The following is a 23,302-nucleotide window of genomic DNA, read 5'->3' as shown; positions in this document are numbered from 1 at the left end:
ATACTGGTTATTAGAATATTCTGCTTATTTGCATACAAAGTTAAAGCACCAATGGTATTTTGAAATGTTTGATAATGGCCTTGGCAAAGTTCTGACATATTGTGCTATATAATGGGGAATATTATTCACAAAAGGCAAAAAAGCAGTTAAGTCAACCCTTATAATGACATTACTACACACAGTAACCTCAGATAGAACCGAGACTTGTTTCAAATTGGATAACGAAACAACGTATTGTGCACAAAAATATGGAATACATCTATCAAAGTTTGTGGTTTTTCCTTAGTTTATATTGAAATACATAAATATGATATCCTTGCTTGAATCCTCTACAAACTTTTTGTCTTTACATTACTTACGAAACACTTTCTTGCCAAATGTTTGTATCTTAGATACATTAGAAGAACAAATAAAGCTGCAACAAAAAGTTTACACATTTGTTTTTAACAGTACTCCTACCCTGATATGAAAGATATGGCATATTCCATATTTTACAGCTAAATACTTAACTGCTCTTTCGTCACAAAGTGTCTAAACTTTTTCCGTGAAAATGACTGAGGCACACAAGGTTTCTATCATAAGAATTTGAAATTTGCCATTCTATTAAACTGATTGATTTTTTCTTCTAATTTCTTAATGTGAACTGATTAACTTATCTAGCTCTAACTGTGCAATGATTGGTCAGAACTTTGAAATGTGTTGCTTCTCTAAAAGAGATCAATGTATTCTTCCACCTGTCAATCAAGACATTTGGACTGCCCCTTTCTATAAATAAACCAATGAATATGCAAACAGTGATAATAAACAGATAGCGACACACACAGCAAGTAAGCAGGACCATTTACACTTGTTACGCTTTTAAACAGGCAATAATAGCAGAAGATAGAAAAATATCGAGAACTGCATTCCGTACTAACAAATGCACGCCGTGCAGAACACGAGCGTACATCTTGGTTAGAAATATAACCAGTGATTACTATATATAGTTACGCAGCTTTAGACAGCTCCCATTTTTATAGGGCATTCCTGAAACACAATTGAATGGCAGTTTTACAACAGCTGTGAATTATGATTGGTTGAAAAATATGATCATGTGATAAATAACAATACAATCTTTGACAATTATTTATCAGCACTTTATTTCTCAAAAAAGTGAGATTACTTTCACTGGCAAAAATACTTATTCTTTTACAAATATTAAAAGACACTAGCTCATCAATGAAACTGGAGTTTTGTGGTTTATATGGAAATAGAATAATAGTGAGGACAAAGCTTTTCTACTGGTGAAATAAATATAATTTTCCTTGTCATTTTAAGTTACTTGTATACAATTTACTTTCTTAGTTTCCCATAAAGAGTTCAGAAGACACAACAGTTTATAACAAAATCTATTTATACTTTGAAACACAAGAATACTGCACACTTCAGGGAATTTATATCATAAAGAATTATTTTTTATGAAGCAAGTCCTTTAAAATCCATTGGTATTTTTCTACTTTACAATGTCAAAGACGCGAAGGTAAAATATGTGAAAAGATACAGTTTCAATAGCAAGAGGTTTATTTTAATTTAACTGAAGAGTATGAGCGACTGAAAACTAAGCTATTTATTACAATTATCTTAACCCCTTTTCAATCATAAGAAAAAAATATCTGAGGAAACTGTGTACTTTCACATACATTTTTATCATTTAATTACAGATCACTTTTACGAAGAAGGGTTTGTTAATTGCTCTAATATGGAAGTGTATTTAGCTGTGGTGTCCAAGCGATCTAGATCTAAACACTATAAGTAAATCCCCTTTCACTCTGATTATTTGCATGCAAAAACCCTACCTTACAGTCAGTGTATTAGAATTTACACAAAAGGAAAAAATGCACATGTTTGAGGTGCAATGAAATAAAATGTGTACAAAATCAAATTTGAAGAGCACTTCTCTTTTTTATTCAGATGAGCAAACTAAACTGCTGGAATAGTAAAACAAGGTCTTTCTACATACACTGATGAAGAATGGTGATGGTGTCTTCACGAAAAATTCATAAAACATTAAAAGGATTTCCTAAAAGCATAAATATTAAATGAGCCGCGCCATGAGAAAACCAACATAGTGGGTTTGCGACCAGCATGAATCCAGACCAGCCTGCGCATCCGCGCAGTCTGGTCAGGCTCCATGCTGTTCACTAACAGTTTCTCCAATTCCAATAGGCTTTAAATGCGAACAGCATGGATCCTGACCAGACTGCGCGGATGCGCAGGCTGGTCTGGATCCATGCTGGTCGCAAACCCACTATGTTGGTTTTCTCATGGCACGGCTCAAATATTAAATAATGTAATTAATCTGAACTGGTATTAATGTTTTCCAAGTAAAATTGGTAGTACTTTAAAATGAAGCAAAGCAAAAAATTTAGAATAATTCTGTAAGTCCATCGCTAATATATCTAAAGAAGCCCCAGATTTCACAACCATGCTAAAAGTGTACAATATCTGAAATAGTATCATTTTTAAAGTTTGTTAGTTTCAAAACCCCATATTTCACAACCATAGAATAATCAAGTTTACTTGTTCAGTAAGTTTTTAAACCAGTGAATTTAGAACATTATCAGTGTATGCAGGAAAGGAATTCTATACTCCTTACTGAATACAGAATTACCTTGGTCGTAAAAACCTTGTATCAAGCTTAATAACAAGAAGCTGTTACTGTTAATATTTTCCAACGTCTTGGCAATCTAACCATGAGACAAACGATTTGTTAACATTTATCTATTCTTTTATCATAAATATTTGGGACAACTCAATTTTATGTAAAGTCTATCATATAATTTCTTTTTTTTCTTGATTATTCCACAAATGGTTAAATCGCCAAAACTAAAGCTAGGCTTTGATAAAAGATTTTTTTTTTTTAATTACAAAGAACTTCGACTTTCATTCCAAATTTAAAGAAACACAATATGGCTGAAGACTTGCAAAATTGGAGGAACTACTAGGAACAGATATATTTCAAACAGATCACATAATACTAAAACCTGGCCATATCTAGATACTTAAGCCAGAAAAAGCATAGTACCACTTAAGAGTTAATTTAACGGAAAGTACAACTTTCAAGTGTCATCAAAATGTGACAGTAATGTCATATTTCTGTCCTTTTAAGCTAAATTTGTATTGGAATATACCATTATCAAAGCCTTTCAGTGCAGTTGGTGTAACAAAAAGGATAAACATTGTTTTCTTGTGACTAAAACATCCCTTCAACATAACGCAAACCAATACAAAGAATGCTAATAGACATACATCATTATGCTTTGAACTCGGAACAAAAATTGATGATTCTCTCATAAATGATAGAAAAATGGACAAATGTGGGTGTATTCTGCCAATAAAGTATAAAATTTGGAATTTATATCAATGTAAACAAGTACCAGTAAATCTGGATGTAATATAGAAATAAACTTATAATTTTAATGTATTCGGATGATATATGGCAATAAACTTGCAATTTTAATGTATTAGGATGTAATATGGCAATAACCTTGCAATTTTGACGTATTTGGCAATTTAACTGGCAATTTTGACGTATTTGGATGTAATGTGGCAATTTAACTGGCAATTTTGATATATTTGGATGTAAAAAGGCAATCATTTTGCAATTCTGATGTATTTGGATGTAATATCACAAATAAACTAATAAATTTGGCTGCAATATAGTAACATTCTGGTAAATCTGGATGTAATATGGCAATAAACTTGTAAATTTGGATGTACTATTTTTAATAAACTAATGCATAATGATGTATGTTTAAAACAAAATAATAGAGGAGGTAAAAGGTTATGCATGGAACTGCTAAATCTCAACATTAATAATATACCACTGTTTTTATTACCTAGGGCACCCTGGCAAGAAATCTTGTTACAATTTATACATAACAATGGCTCAGCTAACAAACAGTTTCTGACACAATTAACAAATTAAAGAGACATTTCTTACTGGATCAACAATTTATTAATATACTAATTATTGATATTTTATGATTTTTTTTTTTTTTTTTTTTTTTTGGTAAAACTAAATTGATCATTTATTTTTCTCTCTTTTTTTTTCACACAAAAATTTAAAGAACAGCTTGTTTTAAACACAACAACACGAGCTCCATTTTTATATATCTGGACATATTATGGAAATGTCAACACATAACAAGGCATTACACACTAGCAGTAATATGAACCATGCATAATAAACACTTAGAGGCCAGCAATGAATAATTTGTCTCAATCCAGCCACCAATGGCTATCTCAAATTCTCATTTTTTAATATTTTTTTTTTTGAATTCACAATTTTGCTTTAGACATCTGCACCAAAACAATAAGACAGTCATTCCCATGTAATTCAGCACAAGCTATATCAGAGAAAATCATACAATATGTGCCTACATGTAACTGCCTGCCTTAAAAATGATGTCTTTTCTTGATTTTGATGTATCAACGTAAAGCCTAAATACAGAATTTTAAAAAAATCGAAGCCATACCAACATATCAAACTCAAGTGTTTTTTTAAGGTGGAAAGCAAGTATCTAAATGCCCATTCCCATAATTTTAAGATTAACACCTTAAATTTCCAGGGTGAAAAACACATCTAGTTAACTGACCTTTAAACAAGCCTCTCACAAAGATTTTAAACCTGCCACCCAATTACAGCATGATTTTAGCCCATCGCAAGCAATATAACCTTTACTGACAAGTCTTCTATTGAAGACACAAATGCGATACTTTGCCCATTTCTGCATAAATATATGAATATATTTAGTGCTTAACAATTTGACTATTATTAAAGCTAAAACATGCAGCATATTTTCATATCATTTTCACTTAAAGACCCACCACTTGAGGCATTAAGAATTATACCTAGCAAGTCCGTGAACTAACAAAACCAAACTTTGAAATCATTTTTCTTTGTGTGTAATTGTTTGACACATTATGCATCTTTTATAAAATTTAAAAGTTATCAAATATCAAAACAGCAATAGGCTCAGTTGAAAAAAACAAAAAAAATGCCAAAACCGCAACTGAAATTCATTTCATTTGTTTAATTTCATTTTTGTTGTCTTGCCTCAAAAATTTCTTTCCCACAAATACAAATGACTTCAATTAAGGCCATGGAAAATAGAATGTCAGTTCTCATTTGGTACATTAGCAAGAGCTCCAAAACAAGTCTAGGCTAATAACGTTCTTTAATTGTTTTAACATGCCATTTTCAAACAGAAGTGAAGTCTTTAATCATACCATCATTATGAACTTCTAAGAACCAACAGAAAGCTCAGTTCCGCAGTTTAAGGTTTAGGAGTATATCACCAAAACACAGAAATATTTTATAAACGAATAACATCGTTACCAATATTTTACTTAACCATTACATGTTCTGCCGTACTGTCCCGTACTGAAAATATTCTGAAAAAGTTGTCCCCCTTTGAAAATGAATGCCATTTGTAAAGAAATAAAAATAAACAATTGCTGAAAACTGTGTTCCACTTAATTATGTAAAATTTCAACACTCGCATGCGTTTGCAAATGAATCAAAACTAACATGTGTAAGAGTTCTTTGAAAATATTGAGTTTTTGAAGGCGTTTGACTGCCCGGAAGTGGGTCCCATTTAGGAAGTCATTTTTTCGGAATTCAATGTTTATTTTAGTATACTGACACTTGTTTTGTTGTTTTTGTAATGATAACGTGTATATTACTTATATTACTCTACAAAACAAGTGTCAGTATACTGATATAAGCATTGAATTCCGAAAAAAGAACTGTTTAAACAGGCCCCACTTCCAGACAGTCAAGCGCTTTTAAAAACTCACCATTTTCAAGGAACTGTTACACATGTTTGTTTTGATGCATTTGTAATAGCGTGCGAGTGTTGAAATTTCACATAACTTTATTTTTATTTCTTTACAAATGGCATTCATTTTCAAAGGGGGACAACTTTTTCAGAATATTTTCAGTACGGGACAGTACGGCAGAACATGTAATAGTCAGGTAAAATATTGGTAACGATGTTGTTAGTTTATAAAATATTTCTGTGTTTTGGTGATATACTCCTAAACCTTAAAATGAATCAGAAGGAAGTCCAAGGGTATGAAGAAATATGCCTGTCATTACCAAGTTTGGTTAAGATCAGACTAAACTATAAACAATGGCCAGCAAGACAGTCCTGGCACAGCACATAGAGACCTAACCAAGATTTTTTCTCTCACAATAAAATGAAATTACTATGAAAGCTGTTACTGCAAACTCAACTGGGTGTTGGATTTTTTGTAAGCATGTAAGCATGTTATTTATTTGCGATTTTTAAGGAGGGGGCTAACTGGGTCATGTGAGTTTCTGCTTGGTAATTCTGAAAATGAAAAACAATTATATTTTCTATGGCCTTACACTGAACCTGAAGTTAGTACATCTGGGAGAAAAGTCTGTAGTATAACAGAATTCACTTTTAGAGTGTATTATAGCAAACCATGACAATTAACATTTGAAATGATGAAAAGAACAATCACCACTTAAACTCAAGGATAATAAGAAATATGCCACAGTAAACTGAAGCATTGAAAGCTTGCTCCAAAATCAATGATTACTTTTGTCACCATTGTGAATCAATATAAAGCATATTCTAGAAGCTCCCATACTCAAAAGAAGTGGAAAGTATTTAAGACAGACAACTTTCCGCCCCAAACAATTAACATCAGTAAACAGACCTGTATATGTACCCCAAGACACGGCTTAGAAAAAATAATACTAATTCAAAGACTATATCTTTAGATGCCCCTAAGGGCCCTGACTTCCAATAAACTTTGAAACTTTGAAAGTTTTCTTCACCTTAAAGTACTTTTTCATATAGAATTCTGCCTTTCACAGATTCAAACTGAAAACAGATGCTTCAATTAAAGGATTGGCAGCAGAGTTGAATTTCAACTAAAAAGTATCACATCCTGTTTCAAGTGGTGTTTGCTTACAATTACAAGATGGGTTATAATGGAACAACAATCACATGGCAACCAGTTTCACAATAACTTTGTTTACACATAAATATCTACAAAGAGACTTATTTATTTCTTACCCAACCAAGTACAAGTGATGTTCAAAATGTATTGCATACCGTGATGACAAGCAATTTCCATGTGGAATTTTATGTTGATGTTACGACAACTGAATACCTCTAACCCATATCTACATAATAACCGTTGGAAAACAATAGCCATCACTGAAGAAATTTGATCCTCAATAAAAGTTTGAAGTAAGCTTGGTTGTTCTGTGAAAGATTTTTGCCACAAAGGTTTTGTATGCCAAAATCATCTCCAGTGAATGCACAGCAGTGTAGTAAAAAAATGGGGGGTTCAAGACTGATTTGTACTACCATGGTACTGTACTGAAATTCTTTTAAAAAGCCCAAGAAATGTCGCCCAGTCAAAGGTTTCAAACATGACAGCTGCATGAAAAATGCTCCAGCACACACCTCTAGTACCGCGACAAAAGCTTTGATGTCCGAGAAAGCTACTGTGAATGTGATACCACATCAGTGTCCGACAAATCCATTGCCCGGAGCCCGCGGGCTACCAGTAATTTTCGTCAGGCTACCAAAAAATCCCGACGTAAGCCCGCCGGGCAACCATAAATTTAAAGCTTTAGCAGCCCGGTCATTGTATATTTTACAAAATCAACATCTGGTTGTTTCCTCGATTATAGCTTGCAATAAACAACAACTGACCATAAATCCCAACTTATATCCAATTTTGATTGTTTTGTTCGCTAATGAAATCAAAAAAAATACTGGAAAAACCAACTCGTTTCTATTTTTAGCGACATGACCGTCTGCACCTCGGCAAAAATTAAATACATGATTCTGCCAGAAAATTGTATGTTTGGTACGTAAAAACATCTCAAAACACATAAATACATTACCATTTATTGAATAAAGCAACGAAAGCGTGTTGACAGATAGTTTTTACACCATTAAAATCAAATGTCACATATTTTCGCGACCCGATTTTCCCCCTCCAATTCACAAAGTCACTCTACTGTTTGGAAAATGAAGTTGTTATTTGCATGGAAACTTACTGAGTGTAAACAAAAGTTTGAACAGGACAAAGTAGTAGTTATTTTTTGCAAGGTCTGTCTAGAACCAGCAACTTGGAAAAAATTCTCTAAATTTCACCTCGGGATACTTAAGATTTTTTAATGCATCTGAATGCTTACCATAAAACTTGAAAATAAAGTTTTAAAAAAATATGATTAATTTTGACAATTCACCATGTGAAAAAATTCCAAATTTGACCAGGGGCTCTTTTCCAAAAAAACCTAGACTAATATGACAGGAATGTGTCTGCGGAACTGGAAACAAACACACAGGTTTATTTTGATGTTTTTAAATTTTTAACCAAACATTGTTTCAGACCCCTTTGATTCTCACATCTCAGTAAGTCGGTTTCGGATAGAGCAATTTTATACTTTCGGGGTTTAAATTTTTAGGCAATTACAAAAAAATGCTGGGCTACCAGAAAAAAATTCTGGTAGCCTATTGGGCTACCAGTAAAATTATAAATTTGTCGGACACTGTACCACATCCTCCTTATTCCCCAGACCTGGCATACGATTGCTGTTTCCAAAATTGGTTGTGGATATAGATCCCAACAAGCTTTTGTAGTACTTCCATAGTACAACAAAGTCAGCCTACCACAACATTTTCCAGAAACGGATCCATAGATCAAATCATGCATTTCTAACCATGGGGAGTACTTTGAGGGTATGAAATGACAAATTGCAAGTTTCAATCAGTTTTTACAGTTATAGACCACAATACACAATACATTTTGAACATCCCTCGTATACAAAAAATTATACTTATAAATACGATATAACTATTAAAATAGTTATTAAAACTATAATACAGTGTAGTTTTAGTGCAGAGTAAGAAGTATTTCAAAAGATGCACATATGGTTTAACTTTAGATGAATTACAAATTTCAAAAAAATTGAACCCATCTAAGAGGGTCTTAGTTAAATACTGCCAATTTTGGTGCAAACTCGGGACCCCGTCTTATAAGCGATCCACCTTATAAGCGAGTAAATACGGTACAACAGAAACATTTATCTCCTGCAACCAGAGAAATTCTTTTTGCAGCAAATTCTAAAGCAGCTGCAAAACAGACTAAATGTAACAACTTGTGCAAATATGCTCTCATAAAAGAAGAACTGAAAACGTAAAATATGTCTAGATTCTCACATTTTTTCTCTTTTTCTTTCCAGCTATTGCTGTATCAGTTACGTGTGAAACTGGTTACCGGCCACTTAAACAATGAAACTAATGGAGGATTTCTTAGGCAGGGAAACGTTTTAGTGTGTTTATAAATAAATGCAAAACTTAAAATAGGTGTGCAACAATAGAATTACCATGACTCCATCTGCTTTATAAAATGAAAGTAATATAATCAGAAAATAAAATGGTGGATTTAACAAGTTTAAGCAGTGACATTAATTCGTATTGCTCAAAATATACAATTATATTAAAGAATACCTTTTGCCCTTTATACATTTATTGGCTTCCAACTAAAGTGCCTTTATCAAATTAAAATTTTAATTAGGAACAAAGCAATTTTCTTTTTAGATTTATTACATTTTTGGCGAAAATTAAGAAACAGCTAAATGTGAGATGTTTATATATTACTAATCTAAAGATGTTTTGAAGAAATTTCTAAATGCTGGTCTGTTTTTGTATATAAGATAAGACCAATTAAGACCAATTAGTTAAGAGCAGTGCAGGATATACAGAGAAAAAACACATTAGTTATTTCCTATAGTAAAGTCTATCACCTTTATGTTAAGAATGCCTGGAAAAAGAGTAAAATTCTCTGTGAGCGCATTTCCATAAAACATTCCAATCCAATTGCATAACACAAAGAAAAACATATGAAAGATAAGCGATGCATGACTGCATGCGATAATTAATATTTGTATCACCAAAGTTTCAGCAAGCATGAAAACCACTTTTATAAATTAATGCTTTCAAAATCACATCGAAAATTTACATTAACTTTTGCTATTTCCTCAAGTTTTACTTTAATTTTACTAAGTGTGTAACAGAATTCTTATAATTCACTACCTATTTACTTGGGATAATATAATGAAGTGTTAGGCCACTGACTAGATACAAAATATGAAGTACAAAAAATGCATGCACATACAACAACAATCTATTAACAATCTGCAAATATAACTATATAGTTTACTTGTACCTAAATGCATTCATTTCTGGAAGAGGAGTTATATTATCTACACATCTACTTGGATGTAATAAAATTACACAGTGTAGAGATTATCTGCCCTTGTTTACAAGTAAAATTACTTGACCTATGATATTCTGAAAATCCATGTGGTAAGGAATATCTGAACATTTTACTATCTATATTATTTCTAATTTTGAGATTAAATTTTATTTACATTCACCCATCATTTGCTTACTCGAAAATATAAGAAATCTTTGTAAAAGTTCAACAAACTTGAAAAACCAGTCTGTATTGTGATAAAAAGTTTCCAGTCTAAATGTTTGGTTCCTATTTCATCACAACCAGTCTGTTTGTACAGAACCAGCCACCAAAAAACAAAATAACATGGTTGCAAACCTTACCACACTGGATCACAAAAATGGTGGGATAAAAGTTGAGCTTTTTTGGTCAACTTTTTTATGTGTAAGGAAAAAGAGAAAGACGAAAACATGAATGCAGTTGGTAGTTGGTTCACACTTAGCAAATTACATCTGAAATATGAAAGCACAGCCTAAACCACAATAAGGCAGTGTGTATGAGGGGATCGGAAGGGAAAGATAGAGGAAGAGAAGATTACTGAGCTCAAACATAAGTAATATCTTGTCATCTAAATCTACAACAATACCACACTTCTTTCATGCAAATGTTTGTATATACAAATGTAATCACAGGTCACTCATGTTCAGATATCCCATACAAAAAACTACTTTGCCAGTAGTCTTTTTTAAATACACAAACTCACTACAAGATTATGTAGGTGGATTTTTAAAATCTTGACTAAAGAACCACTGGCGTGTAGTGATAAAAGATACATTTTTTTTGTAATATATAGCTATACTTCCTTCACTAATGGCTCACCAGATGTCTTGGAATGGAATAAAATGTATCTTTTATAACCATGAAAGCCATTCCATTTTTCACTTTGCAAAATCAGTAGCATTTAAGATTGTCTGCCTCCAAATACCACTTATATTTGTGTAACTCATTATACACAGCCAATAAGCTATAAATCGGAAAATCAGAGAAAGACTTACCAAAAGCAAAATTAAAATTACTTTTTCTTACGTTAGTTTGTTTCAAATTTTATGAATTCCCCTTTACCAGTAAACCCTACACCAGTTTAGCCCAGTCAATCTACAAGTTACAACTCTTTTTTTGGTGAATTCGATCTGTTGCAAAGGAGGGTAAAAGTGTTATGTGTAACTTGCACGTTCCCGCCGAGGTTTAGTATTGAAAATCATGCTACATGTGCACTATGGGACAAGATTAACACTTCCTGTTGCTGCATACGCAAGAGTGATAATCGCAAATACATGTGTTATGAGGATATAAAATATAAGCAAAATACAATGTGAGAATAACCCACAACAACAATGTAAAAACATTGAACTGGAAACGTGAACATTATCATCTATGTGAACAAACAGTAGTGTCTGCTAAAGCGTATCTTACTTAAAAGCTAAATATTTGACTACATTTTATTGCTTAACGTACAAAAATAAAAGCGTAGGATTTTTTTTTTTTTTTTTACTACTATAGCTCTGCTTTGAGGTTAACTCTAGAATATAAACTTGGCAGAGATTATGCGGCAGGAATAACAAAGGGGTTTTGTTTAAAAGTTACTCAACTGTACAGTTTTGCCAAACACGAGTTAGAAAGTTCAATAAAGAAAAGAGGTTATAGTGATATCAAAGTGTAAAATACTAACAGGAGGGTTGCAATAAAGAAATATAGTAGGTTTAAAGGTAATATAATATACATTGCTGCTTTTGTTGCCTACGTCTATGCCATAAATACCAAATAACAGAAAATACACATATCAATTCAGCATGACAAAAACACACAAATAAACACATAAAAACATGTCTTTTAACTTCAAAAAAAATATGGAATACTTGCAGGATTTTCAAATACATATTTACAAATGTTTCTGCATAAAAAACTTCACTAAGTTGTATAAGCTTGCAACAAAACTACACTTGAAAGTAACAGATTAAACCAACAATGGCCTAATTCAGAAAAGTCAGTTTTGGAAGAAAGATAAAAAAAAAAAAAAAAATTGTCAAACTTGTTACGGATATTGATTAACAGAGACATGTACACTGAAAATGTTCGATGGGCATTGTAATGATAATGCTACTCTTGCTGGTGACATTCTTCATGATGATGATGATGACGATGATGATGATGATAACAATGATGATGGAAATGATGACTGATGAGTCTAATGGTACGATGATGCAAATGAACATGTTGAAATTTGAAACTTATTTAATAAGATTATATCAGTATAATAAAATACAGTGCTGGAATTATTAATGCATGTATACAAACCTGGCCCTTTAGTTTTTTGTCCTATCTGCGTAACAACAACATCCGTTATTTTGACTCTTTTTTTAGAATTACGTTTTTTTCTCTAAAGATAAACGCAAGCTTTCGTACTTGTACCATTAACTTATTCTATCGAAATAGTTCCAAAGAAAGCTGATAAATAACAGAACTTAAACTCATTAAATACAGAATAAAAATTTTCAAATAACAGGACACAGTCTGCCAGCAGATAGGACGTTCTTTTACATAGGGGTGTTAATTCAATAGTATCTCACTCATTTTTTACTTTTCTTTTTTTTTTTCATATCAAGAAAAAAAATCTGTAGAATTTGTACCCACTAAAGAAAATCTATCGACATACTAAAATGCAATGTTCTGATGATGACATGATGAAGATGATAACGTATCAAGATATGTTTTATAAGATAAACTCCTCCGTTGATTCTGCAGGGTTTTAACAATGTTCAAGCAGTCTTACCTTCGTTATTCCATCAAAAAACCTGATAAAATTAAGCATTTTGCATGGATGAATGTATTCTTATATAAAACTGTATAACCAAATATAGCGTACAGTTCAGCGTACATCATTTAAAACGTAGTTTTTTGTTTTTTTTTCTACTCACACTGTTGACCTCTTTTAAGTACTGTCTTTTCCAGCCTAAGTAACAAACCTCACATATCCAACAAATTAAAAACTATTTTTTTATATTTTCTCAGAGTAGTAACCTTTCTCTGAGTAGAAACATTTCTAGGTATTATCATTTTGAAGAAGCCGAAGCAAAATGAGGACATTCTACTCAAATCAAAATCATAACAGACATCTTCCTTAAATTCATAAGATAAAATAATGACATGAGTTGATGGAGCTCCAAACAAATAAAACCGACCACAATATCGAAATAGAAGCCACTTCTGTTCACTGGCCTTTCGGTCAGTTTCTGAATTTCAGATATAACTCCAAAATGTTAAAATTCAAAACTTTATTTAAGAAATAATTTATACCAAAAGAGTGTTTTAACACTATTTATGCACGATGGGCGGTTATATGTCGAGCGTTATAATTATTTGTACGAAGTATTTCCACCTAAGTGTACAAATAGTGTTAAAACACAGTTCTGCTATAAATTATTTCGATTCTAATATGCCCTTAATCTTAAACAATAGATAAAATATAGTAGCGCTCTTTCTTGATCGCAACAAAAACATTGACGTCACCGCACGTTAACGTGACGTCATTGTAGCATAAGAGTGTTTTAACAGAGAAAAGCGTATTAGAATATAACTTATCCAATCTTCATATCTTTTCCTTTTCTTTTTTTTGTAGGTAGGTAAGTAGGTACAGTACAGTAAGATTTTATAGTTCTATTTGTTTGGAACGACGAAAATGAAACAATGATCTGACATATGAAATTTAACTCAAATCTTACAGAAAAACTTTTAAAACCTGTATTTCCACTTTCAGAACTGTAGAGAACATTTGAAAAGAATTTTAAAATTAAATCTCCAAGGAAAGAAAGCTAAAAAAGTTCGCTGATTGTAAAAAAATTCTTTTGTAATCAAAATGGACTGAACAGCTCACCTGACGCTACTATGAAATTATTCCTAAAACTGTAATCTATTTAACTGCAGTGTCCAGCAATAAATCAAAATTTATTCTAAGTTTTATCACTGTAAAATTTTAGAGATGTTGAGTTTCTATAGAATAAGATAAGAAATATAATTTTCAAACAATTAACTTAAAAACTTCTGATACTCCATTTTTTTTCATTCATCTAAAATCTTGTTTAAACGAATAAATTACTAATCGAATAGAGACATTAGCAACCTAGAATCTGTTCGCATCTTTAATCGAAGTACTAAATCAATTTTGAAAGCTTCATATCAAATCTATTACGTATTTCCTAGCAGAATTCTTTATTCGTAAAATGAATAACAATGTCCATTAATCATGAGAAAATTTAAACTACGGACAAAGTATGGTCACAATAACTGGAGAAATTTAAGTTTCTGTTCGGGAGATATAAAATTACTCATTCTATTTTTTTTACAATTCCAAACTGTCAATTAATCTATCCGCTGAAGGGAACAAACGTCTGCAGTTTGCAAAATAAAGAATGTATTAAGAAAATCTTATCCTGAATGCGGAACAGATCTCTGGTCTTATACCGTACCTGCTGATGGGCCTCTGACTGCAAATGCGTGTCGTAGTCGATCTGTTTCGTAAACTTCATCACACACGAACGACACAACAATTCATCACCCTTCGGTTCAAGATGCGACAGGGAAACCTTAATACGTCTTCTTTCAGTCTGTGGGGCTGCATGCTAAAACCAATCAAAGACATTTTTTAATATCTTGATAAAACAGCATGAACGGCATGGGAACAGAATCACAGGCCCCTTTCAAAAACATGAAAAATTGATGTTATCAGCGAAACATCAATTTTTTCAATTTCCTGACAAAACATTGCCTGTCATTTCTAAAATGTCTCATCAATTACTGTTAAACATTTTTTTTCTGCAATGCACTTTTTTCTATATCTGATAGTACAATTCAGCAAGATCAATATTAATGGTATCATAATATCTTTATGAACAAATTCTGGTGCCCTGTAACAAATACAAAGCAGGCTACACTGCACATGCAAATTCAATACATTACGACAATAAAATAACTGTTTCCTATTTCATTTTCATTTTCTTCGTAAGTAAGCAATTTCCACATTCTACGGTTGTTATGAAACTAATTTTCTATTATCATTAAAACTTTCATTGCTGATGGGTTTAAAACACCTTGTTCATACATAAAGTGAAGACACTTATCTTAATTAATCTCACCGCTGTTTAGGTGAAAGCTTGTATCAATTATCAGTGAAAACACATGCAGAATGATGATATTGCCTGATCATTAAAACTCCTTGGGGACTAATTTTTATGGACTTCAAAATCACAATAAAAAAACATTCTAATAAAACAAGAGGGCTATGATGGCCCTATATCGCTCACCTGTTATCATTGCACTTGAGGACAGGAAGGTCCTCAGAAAAAATATCTAAGTCCAAAGGACAGGAACAACAAAGGAAAAAAATTTAACCAAAAAGAAAAAAAAATTCTTACAAGGTACAGATATGTCAAAATACACCTAAAAATTGGAGGTATCGTCCATGTTGTACCACAGAAAAGTGGTCTCGGTTTTTCCCTACGGCTAATAATAAAAAAGTTACTAAAAATAAGCTATTTATAGTAACATAAAAGGGAAGTAATTAAAAAGAAATGTACAAAAGAAGGATCTGCCAAATAAATCTGTTGACATAAATGAAATTTCAGATCAGTATCTTCATTAGTTACGGAGATATACCCATTTTAATTTGAAATAAAGGGTGGTAATTTGACATAAAATCAGTCCATAGTTATCTACCCTAATTGGCTCAGTCAAACTAATGACAATAATGAAATTTCAAACAAGTCCTATCAGTACTTACTGATATAAATCCATTTTGACTACAATCAGGGGAGGTAATCAGATATAAAATAACTCTGGAACCTACAATTGGATCTGATTTGTCATGGATTCCAAGATTTATTGTTGTTGAAGATATTTTGGAAGTTTGTATCAAATAAAACCATAAATGAAGTCTCTATATGGCTGCAAAAGCCAAAATAGCTAATTTTGGCCCTTTCAGGGGCCATAACTCTAGAACCCATTATGGGATCTGGCCGGTTCAACAAAGGAACTGAGATCTTATGGCAACACAAGTTTTGTGCAGGTCTGATTAAATTCAAATCATAAATGAAGCTGCTATTGTGCAGACAAGGTCAAAATAGCTAATTCTGGCCCTTTCAGGGGCCATAACTCTAGAACCTATAATGGAATCTAGCCAGTTCAAGAAAGGAACAAAGGTCTTATAGAGATACAAGTTGTGTGCAAGTTTGATTAAAATAAAATCATAAATGAAGCTGCTATTGTGCAGACAAGGTCAAAATAGCTAATTCTGGCCCTTTCAGGGGCCATAACTCTGCAACCCATAATGGAATCTGGCCATTTCAAGAAAGGAGCCAAGATCTTATGGTGATACAAATTGTGTGCCAGTTTGGTAAAAATCAAATCATAAATAAAGCTGCTATTGTGCAGACAAGGTCAAAATAGCTGATTTTGGCCCTTTCAGGGGCCATAACTCTGGAACCCATAATGGGATCTGGCCTGTTCAAGAAAGGAACCGAGATCTTATGGTGATACAAGTTGTGTGCAAGTTTGGTTAAAATAAAATTATGAATGAAACCACTATCGTGCAGACAAGAAATTGTTGACGGACGCACGCATGGACGGACGACGGACGAAGGGTGATCACAAAAGCTCATCTTGTCACTATGTGACAGGTGAGCTAACAAGTAAAGCTCTCATTCCTTTTATACTGAAAACTTTAACTCAGTGAATTCATATCCCCAAGAAACAGATGTTCTGACCAAAATCATGAAATTGCATGCCCCACGAAATTAGATGATTTCACAGTAATGTACATATCTTAACCAGATACTTTATTTCAGTCGAATCTTTTTTTTTTACCTGTAGATGTACTTTTTTTTTCCAAATTAAATTTGTTAATATGTTTATACCTAAGCTTTCAGACAATGAAAGTTCTGATTAATTTTGCAGACTTCATTGAATTTTGTACATTATCTTGCAAACAGTATATCAGTTAAGTAACAGGTCAGTCATTCATTCAGCTGGAGTGGCCAATATTTAACAAGTGACTACTTTCCAAAATAGTGTAAATGTGGAAATCTATAACTATATATTCTATATCCCCAATATTACACTCTAGCCGCTTTGAGACAGCTTACCTAAATCCATCTTTATCAATGCTACAACTGTCTATACAATAGGACAGTAAACTGTAATCTTCTATAACTACATTTGAAATTAGTAGTCTGGCAAGTTAGAACAATTTGAACCGCATCATGAGAAAACCAACATAGTGCATTGCGACCAGCATGGATCCAGACCAGCTTGCGCATCCGCGCAGTCTGGTCTGGATCCATGCTGTTCGCTTTCAAAGCCTACTGCAATTAGAGAAACTGTTAGCGAACAGCATGGATCCTGACCAGACTGTGTGGATGCGCAGGCTGGTCTGGATCCATGCTGGTCGCAAATGCACTATGTTGGTTTTCTCATAGTGTGGCTCAAACTGTAATCTTCTATAAATACATCAGAAATTAATAGTCTGGCAAGTTAGAACAATTTAGCAGTTTCAAACACTCTCCCCGTGCCTGCAGGATACATTTCTGCCAATTCTCTTTCCTGCCAAACACTCATAGGAACTCTGTTCCTGAATACTTAATATGAATGCCTATTGTTTAGACAAATTGTCTGCAAAACACAGTGTATTAATCAGATATTAAGCCACAGTGTAGTGTCTATTTTCCTATAATAACAAAGATATCATCTTTCCTTACAACTTCTCTCTGTTTCCTTTTCAATTCCTCTATAAAACTTTAAGCCCTTACAACGTGCTATGATAGATACACAACTGAATCAATCAGGGACATATGAAAATCATAAAAACATATATATTTTTATCAATCTGGAAAGTCACTAAAACATATACAATTGTATTAAGAAGGCAGAAAAGCCACGGAAACATATGCATTGCATATACAACTGTATTAATCACGGACATATGAAAATCACGAAAACATATACATAATGTATCAATTTGGAAAGTCACAAAAACTGAGCGATTCGTTTGTAACATGAATATGTTGGTATTATAAACTTTTCTTCATCAGCAGCCAGTACTATACACAGAGACTACCGTAGATACCCGTGTATAATGCGCACCCGTGTATAATGCGCACCCCCGATCTTAGTCCAAAATCCTGGGAAAAAAAAAAAAAAAAAATTTTTGGTCAATTTTGAGGTGGATGGAAAACGAAAGTAGAGTTTACATCGACACCGGTAATAAATTTTATCTCCACGGCGGAGAGCAGCATCGGTCTCACGGTACTATCGATTTTTGTTTTCTCGAAAATAAAACCAGTAAATTATTGTTATATTTGTTGTTTTACCTTTTTTAATTAACTATTTTGAATAAATAAATAGCAGCTGATTCAATATTTCGGAATGGTATCTTTCAAAATGACATGAGCTTCTCAATTTAAACTGATAACAAAAGGTGTGATAGTCTTTTTGTCACAATCATAAAGCCAGTAATTACCGGCAATCAACGTGTCACCTCGTGTCAATTATGTTGTTCACAGTTTGATCTCGGTTAAAGATAATTCTCGATCTTTAATTAGTAACATAATTTTTGTGATTTATAAACATTTCTTTCGTCAAAATACTTTTAAATTTATATGAAATTAATTTTGTTTGAAAGAAAAATAAACAATTCGATCATTTACGGAACGTAACGGCAATCTTAGATTTTAGCGGAGACAGTAAGCGCGGGGAGTAGTTTCCCTTTACCAAAATGGCAAACATCGGTAACAAACTTGTTTTGAAGTTGGAAAATTGTCTATACCTGTGTATTATGCGCACCCACGATTCGGGGGTGGTCCCGGGGGTCAAAAAACTGCGCATTATACATGGGTATCTACGGTACATTAAAGCAAACGGGAAACATAAATTACATTCCTTGAATCTGATAATACAATGACAAGAGGTCATGTAACATCTTCATAAACTCTTGACAATTATTATAAATCATAAATATTTCTATTGCCATGACTTCATTATAAAATATATTCCTGTTCTATTGTTCATTTTATATATCGGACAATGTAACAAATGAAGAAGATCTGACAAGTATAAAAGCACTATTAAGTTGTGGTGCAAAGATTTTCAGTGGATTTATAATGCAAGGGTTACAAGTTTTTGTTTGTTTTGTTGGGTTAAATGTCGCACTGACACAATTTTTAGGCCATATGGCGACTTTCCAGTTTGAAGGTGGAGGAAGACCCCAGGTGCCCCTCCGTGCATTATTTCATCACGAGCGGGCACCTTCTGTAAGCCAGCTGAATGGCTTCCTCACATGAAGAATTCAACGCCCAGAGTGAGGCTCGAACCCACATCGGTGAGGGGCAAGTTGGTTCAGTCAGCGACCTTAACCACTCGGCCACAAGGGTTACAAGACACAAATGTTTTTATGGATATGCATAGAACAAAATGTAACTGCATCCATTAAATATATCCACCTTTCAACTGATGAAAGCTTATCAAGGATATTTAACTCTTTTTACCTTCTCTTAACTAAGCCCCCTCAGAGATTCTGGCAAATACAGATCTCATTATAAAAAGAGTCAAATGAATTAATAACTTAGAACTTGGCAGCACTGTATGCAAGGTGTGTGTATCTCCTGGCTGATACAGATGTACCCTGATCATCTACTGATACACCAGATACCCTGGCTGTGCCTGGCAGCTCACTGATAACATCTCTACAAGATTCTACATCTTTCAAGATACAATCAAAATTCCAGTGTCATCTTTACATGCAACCTTGTTAAAATAAAACCACAGTTTGGGCATATTCCTGGACAGTGTTGCTTACTTTGTAATGCACAAAAAATTCTTTCAACTTTCTGCAACACAACTTTCAAGAAATATCCATTATATTGGTTTGTTTTTTTTTTCTAGAAAGTTTTGACCAAACAAATTTTTTTTTATAGTAATTAGAGTTGGTATTATTTTTTTAACAGAAACAGCTGTCTAATAACCAAACTCCCATCCCCAGTTGTGCAACAGATGTCCCCACAGCTTGTTATTTACATGATCAATCAAGCCTGAACCCCAATTATCTCATATCTACTTGAGAAATTTTGACCAAAACACTTGCGTTTCAAGTCATTCATCTCCAGCTCTATGTCCTGACAGCAAGTTGCCTACTAAGTTAACCTTTAGCCTGCTGCAGCAACTGACTTTGCCTTTGCGACCAGTGCAGACCAAGATCAGCCTGCACAGATGTGCACTGTTCGCTATTCAGTCAGTAAATTTTCTGTGAAAACCCCTTCGAATGATAAATGGTATTGCCTGAAATGAATGATGGACCAGTCCATTTTAGAAGTTTAGCAGGCTAAAGGTTAAGGTAGTAGGCCTGTAATGACAATCGGTAATTTCCACTCGTTTACATATTCTCCATAAGCGATTTCCATATTCTATGGTTGTTATGAAAAACAATTTTCTGTTATGGCCGAAAGATGCCGAAATCACACACAGAAGATACATAATGTATCGGCAATTGCCGATTGTCATTATTGGTCCATGACCTTGAACACTGATCACAAGTTACTGTCTTTATATAATTATCTCAAATTCTGTTCATAAATTTAAATCCAACTGAACCATACAAACAAACTGGACTGTAAGGACATGTGAACGAGCACAATTCAGTACTAACACAAGCACATACCCTCTCCGCAGGCAATGGAATGCTCTCATTCGATGGCAAAGGTATATCTTCATGTTTACTTGATGGCACAGTACCACTGGGCAGGGGTATATTTACCATATCTGTTGATGGGAGGGGTATATCCCCAGCCTCTGGCAAGGGAATGTCGGAGTTCGAGGGTAGAGGTATCTCAGCAGTGGAGAGGGTCATTTTGTTGTTGTTGCCTTTAATTGGAATGATTATCGGTGTACGTGAAGTTGTGTGACCAGGTTGCTCTGAAAAAAAAAAAAAAAAATCTTGGTACATCATGATGGGAAACATTCTGATTAATTTTGCGCAAAAACATCTTCCTTGAACAACAGTTTCTAATGTTTAGTTAGGCCTAGAATATTTGTCTGCCTTTTGCAAATATCTAAACTCCCTTCACATGCATTATTTGCTACTACAGATAACCTAATCACTTTCCAATATGTTATCTAAATGCATGTTAACAGTGTAAACTTCCTTGTTAGCAATTTTAGACATGTAACACACAAGGTTGTTCAGTAAAATATGTATCTATTATGCAGTATAACCTCTGCATGAAGGGCAAGTACTTCCTTACAAAAGCAGATTTTTTTCCAACTGGACTGGACTAATGATTGTTCTATGAAGGTAGTAGAATATGAATAATTTATTCCTCAACAGCTTGTAGCAGTTCATTAGACGTGAGCAGGGCCCGTATTCATAAACGTTTAAAGTCTGAATTCAGACATAGACAAGACCTGTGAATATTCAAATCTGTATCTAGTCATACAAGTTTGTGAAATTTTGCCTAACCATCATTAGCTTAAAATAGAAGATTTCTGCAGACATCTTTTGCAATCTGTGCGTATTTGACAATGCCAAATCAAAACGAAATTTCAGTATTTTAAAATCTAGTTTTCAGACTTTAATCGTTGCTGCATCAGGGACCAGAGTTACACAGTCATCAGTTCTGAATCTTTCTATACAATGTTACGTATTCTACAGCAAGTTAAAAAATACTGATATAAAATTTTTTTTATACCTTCTTTTGCAGCTGGTCGTGGGCGTGGACCACCCTCTAAACATCCACCTCCCCCGCTCACAGGCTTATCAGCAGTCAACACAATATTATTACTCTGAAATAAAACAAAATCATGTCACGGTCCTAAACATGTTTTATCATACCATAAAACACGGTCTCTTTGAACATGTTAAAACAAAATCATGTCACGGTCCTAAACATGTTTTATCATACCATAAAATACGGTCTCTTTGAAGATGTTAAAACAAAATCATACCATAAAACGCAGTCTCTTTGAACATTTTAAAACCAAATCATCTCACAATGTTAAACATGTTTTATCATACCATAAAACACAGTCTCTTTGAACATGTTAAAACAGAATCATCTCACTGTGCTAAACATGTTTTATCATACCATAAAACACAGCCTCTCTGAACATGTTAAAACAAAATTATCTCACAATGTTAAACATGTTTTATCATACTATAAAACATAGTCTCTTTGAACATGTTAAAACAAAATCATGTCACAATGTTAAACATGTTTTATCATACCATAAAACACAGTCTCTTTGAATGTATCCTATATTTTGCAGTGTTTTGCTATTCTCCACATTTCTTTAACATTCGAGATGAGTCAGAAGGATAAATTCACAAATATATTTCATTAAAGCCTGTAGTTTTATTTATGTTCCTTCCTGTTACAGCAGTAGGGAAGATTTTCTGCATTTTCAATTCAATCTAATATGAACTTACTCAACCATATCTATTTTTAATTTCCTTAAATTGATTTTTATTTGTCTGTCCCCAAGTGGATTTCCTCGAACTAAAATGGATCAAATCATGAGATAATTAAGTTTCGCAACACAATAGGTACATCTGTACATCTCATTATTGAAATTGTAGGATTTGTAAACTGTATGGAAACATTTCTGAATCATCCATGTGTGACAAAATACTGATGTAAAAGCTGATAAATCCTAAATGACCACCTTTGTTAAATATATTAACATAATTGTCTTAAATTAGTTACAAAATTCCTTTCTCAACAATGAAAAGGACACACTACCTGCTTAAATTATCTCACAAAGAAAATTCCCAAGTGAAAACCAAATCATCAACCACTGAGTCAATGAAGTTTTACAAAACATGAAAGATTCCTCTTCAAATAAAACTCTCTCATCTTGCATAAGCTGTATACAGTTCAATACCAGGAAAAAATAAATATTTAAACAGACAATCATATAGAAAGTGGGTACA

General features: G+C 33.1%; 1 protein-coding gene across 1 annotated transcript in view; it reads right to left on the bottom strand.

Annotated features, from left to right (window-relative positions):
• Positions 1 to 22,615, bottom strand: part of LOC123559977 (serine/arginine repetitive matrix protein 2-like) — a 31,786-nt gene extending 9,171 nt beyond the window's left edge. Inside the window, exons 1-4 of the mRNA XM_053552222.1 lie at positions 22,598 to 22,615; positions 22,062 to 22,155; positions 21,035 to 21,288; positions 14,799 to 14,951 (exon numbers count right to left, since the gene is read on the bottom strand). Coding sequence (XP_053408197.1) covers positions 14,799 to 14,951; positions 21,035 to 21,288; positions 22,062 to 22,155; positions 22,598 to 22,600 — 504 coding nt within the window. The 5' untranslated portion in view covers positions 22,601 to 22,615. The remainder of the gene's footprint in view (positions 1 to 14,798; positions 14,952 to 21,034; positions 21,289 to 22,061; positions 22,156 to 22,597) is intronic.
• Between the last annotated feature and the right edge of the window lie 687 nt (positions 22,616 to 23,302).

The sequence above is a fragment of the Mercenaria mercenaria genome, chromosome 10 (genome assembly GCF_021730395.1).
Source record: "Mercenaria mercenaria strain notata chromosome 10, MADL_Memer_1, whole genome shotgun sequence".
NCBI lineage: Eukaryota > Metazoa > Mollusca > Bivalvia > Venerida > Veneridae > Mercenaria > Mercenaria mercenaria.
The sequence above is the reverse complement of the archived record's forward strand: the minus strand, read 5'-3'. Positions and strand labels throughout refer to the sequence as shown.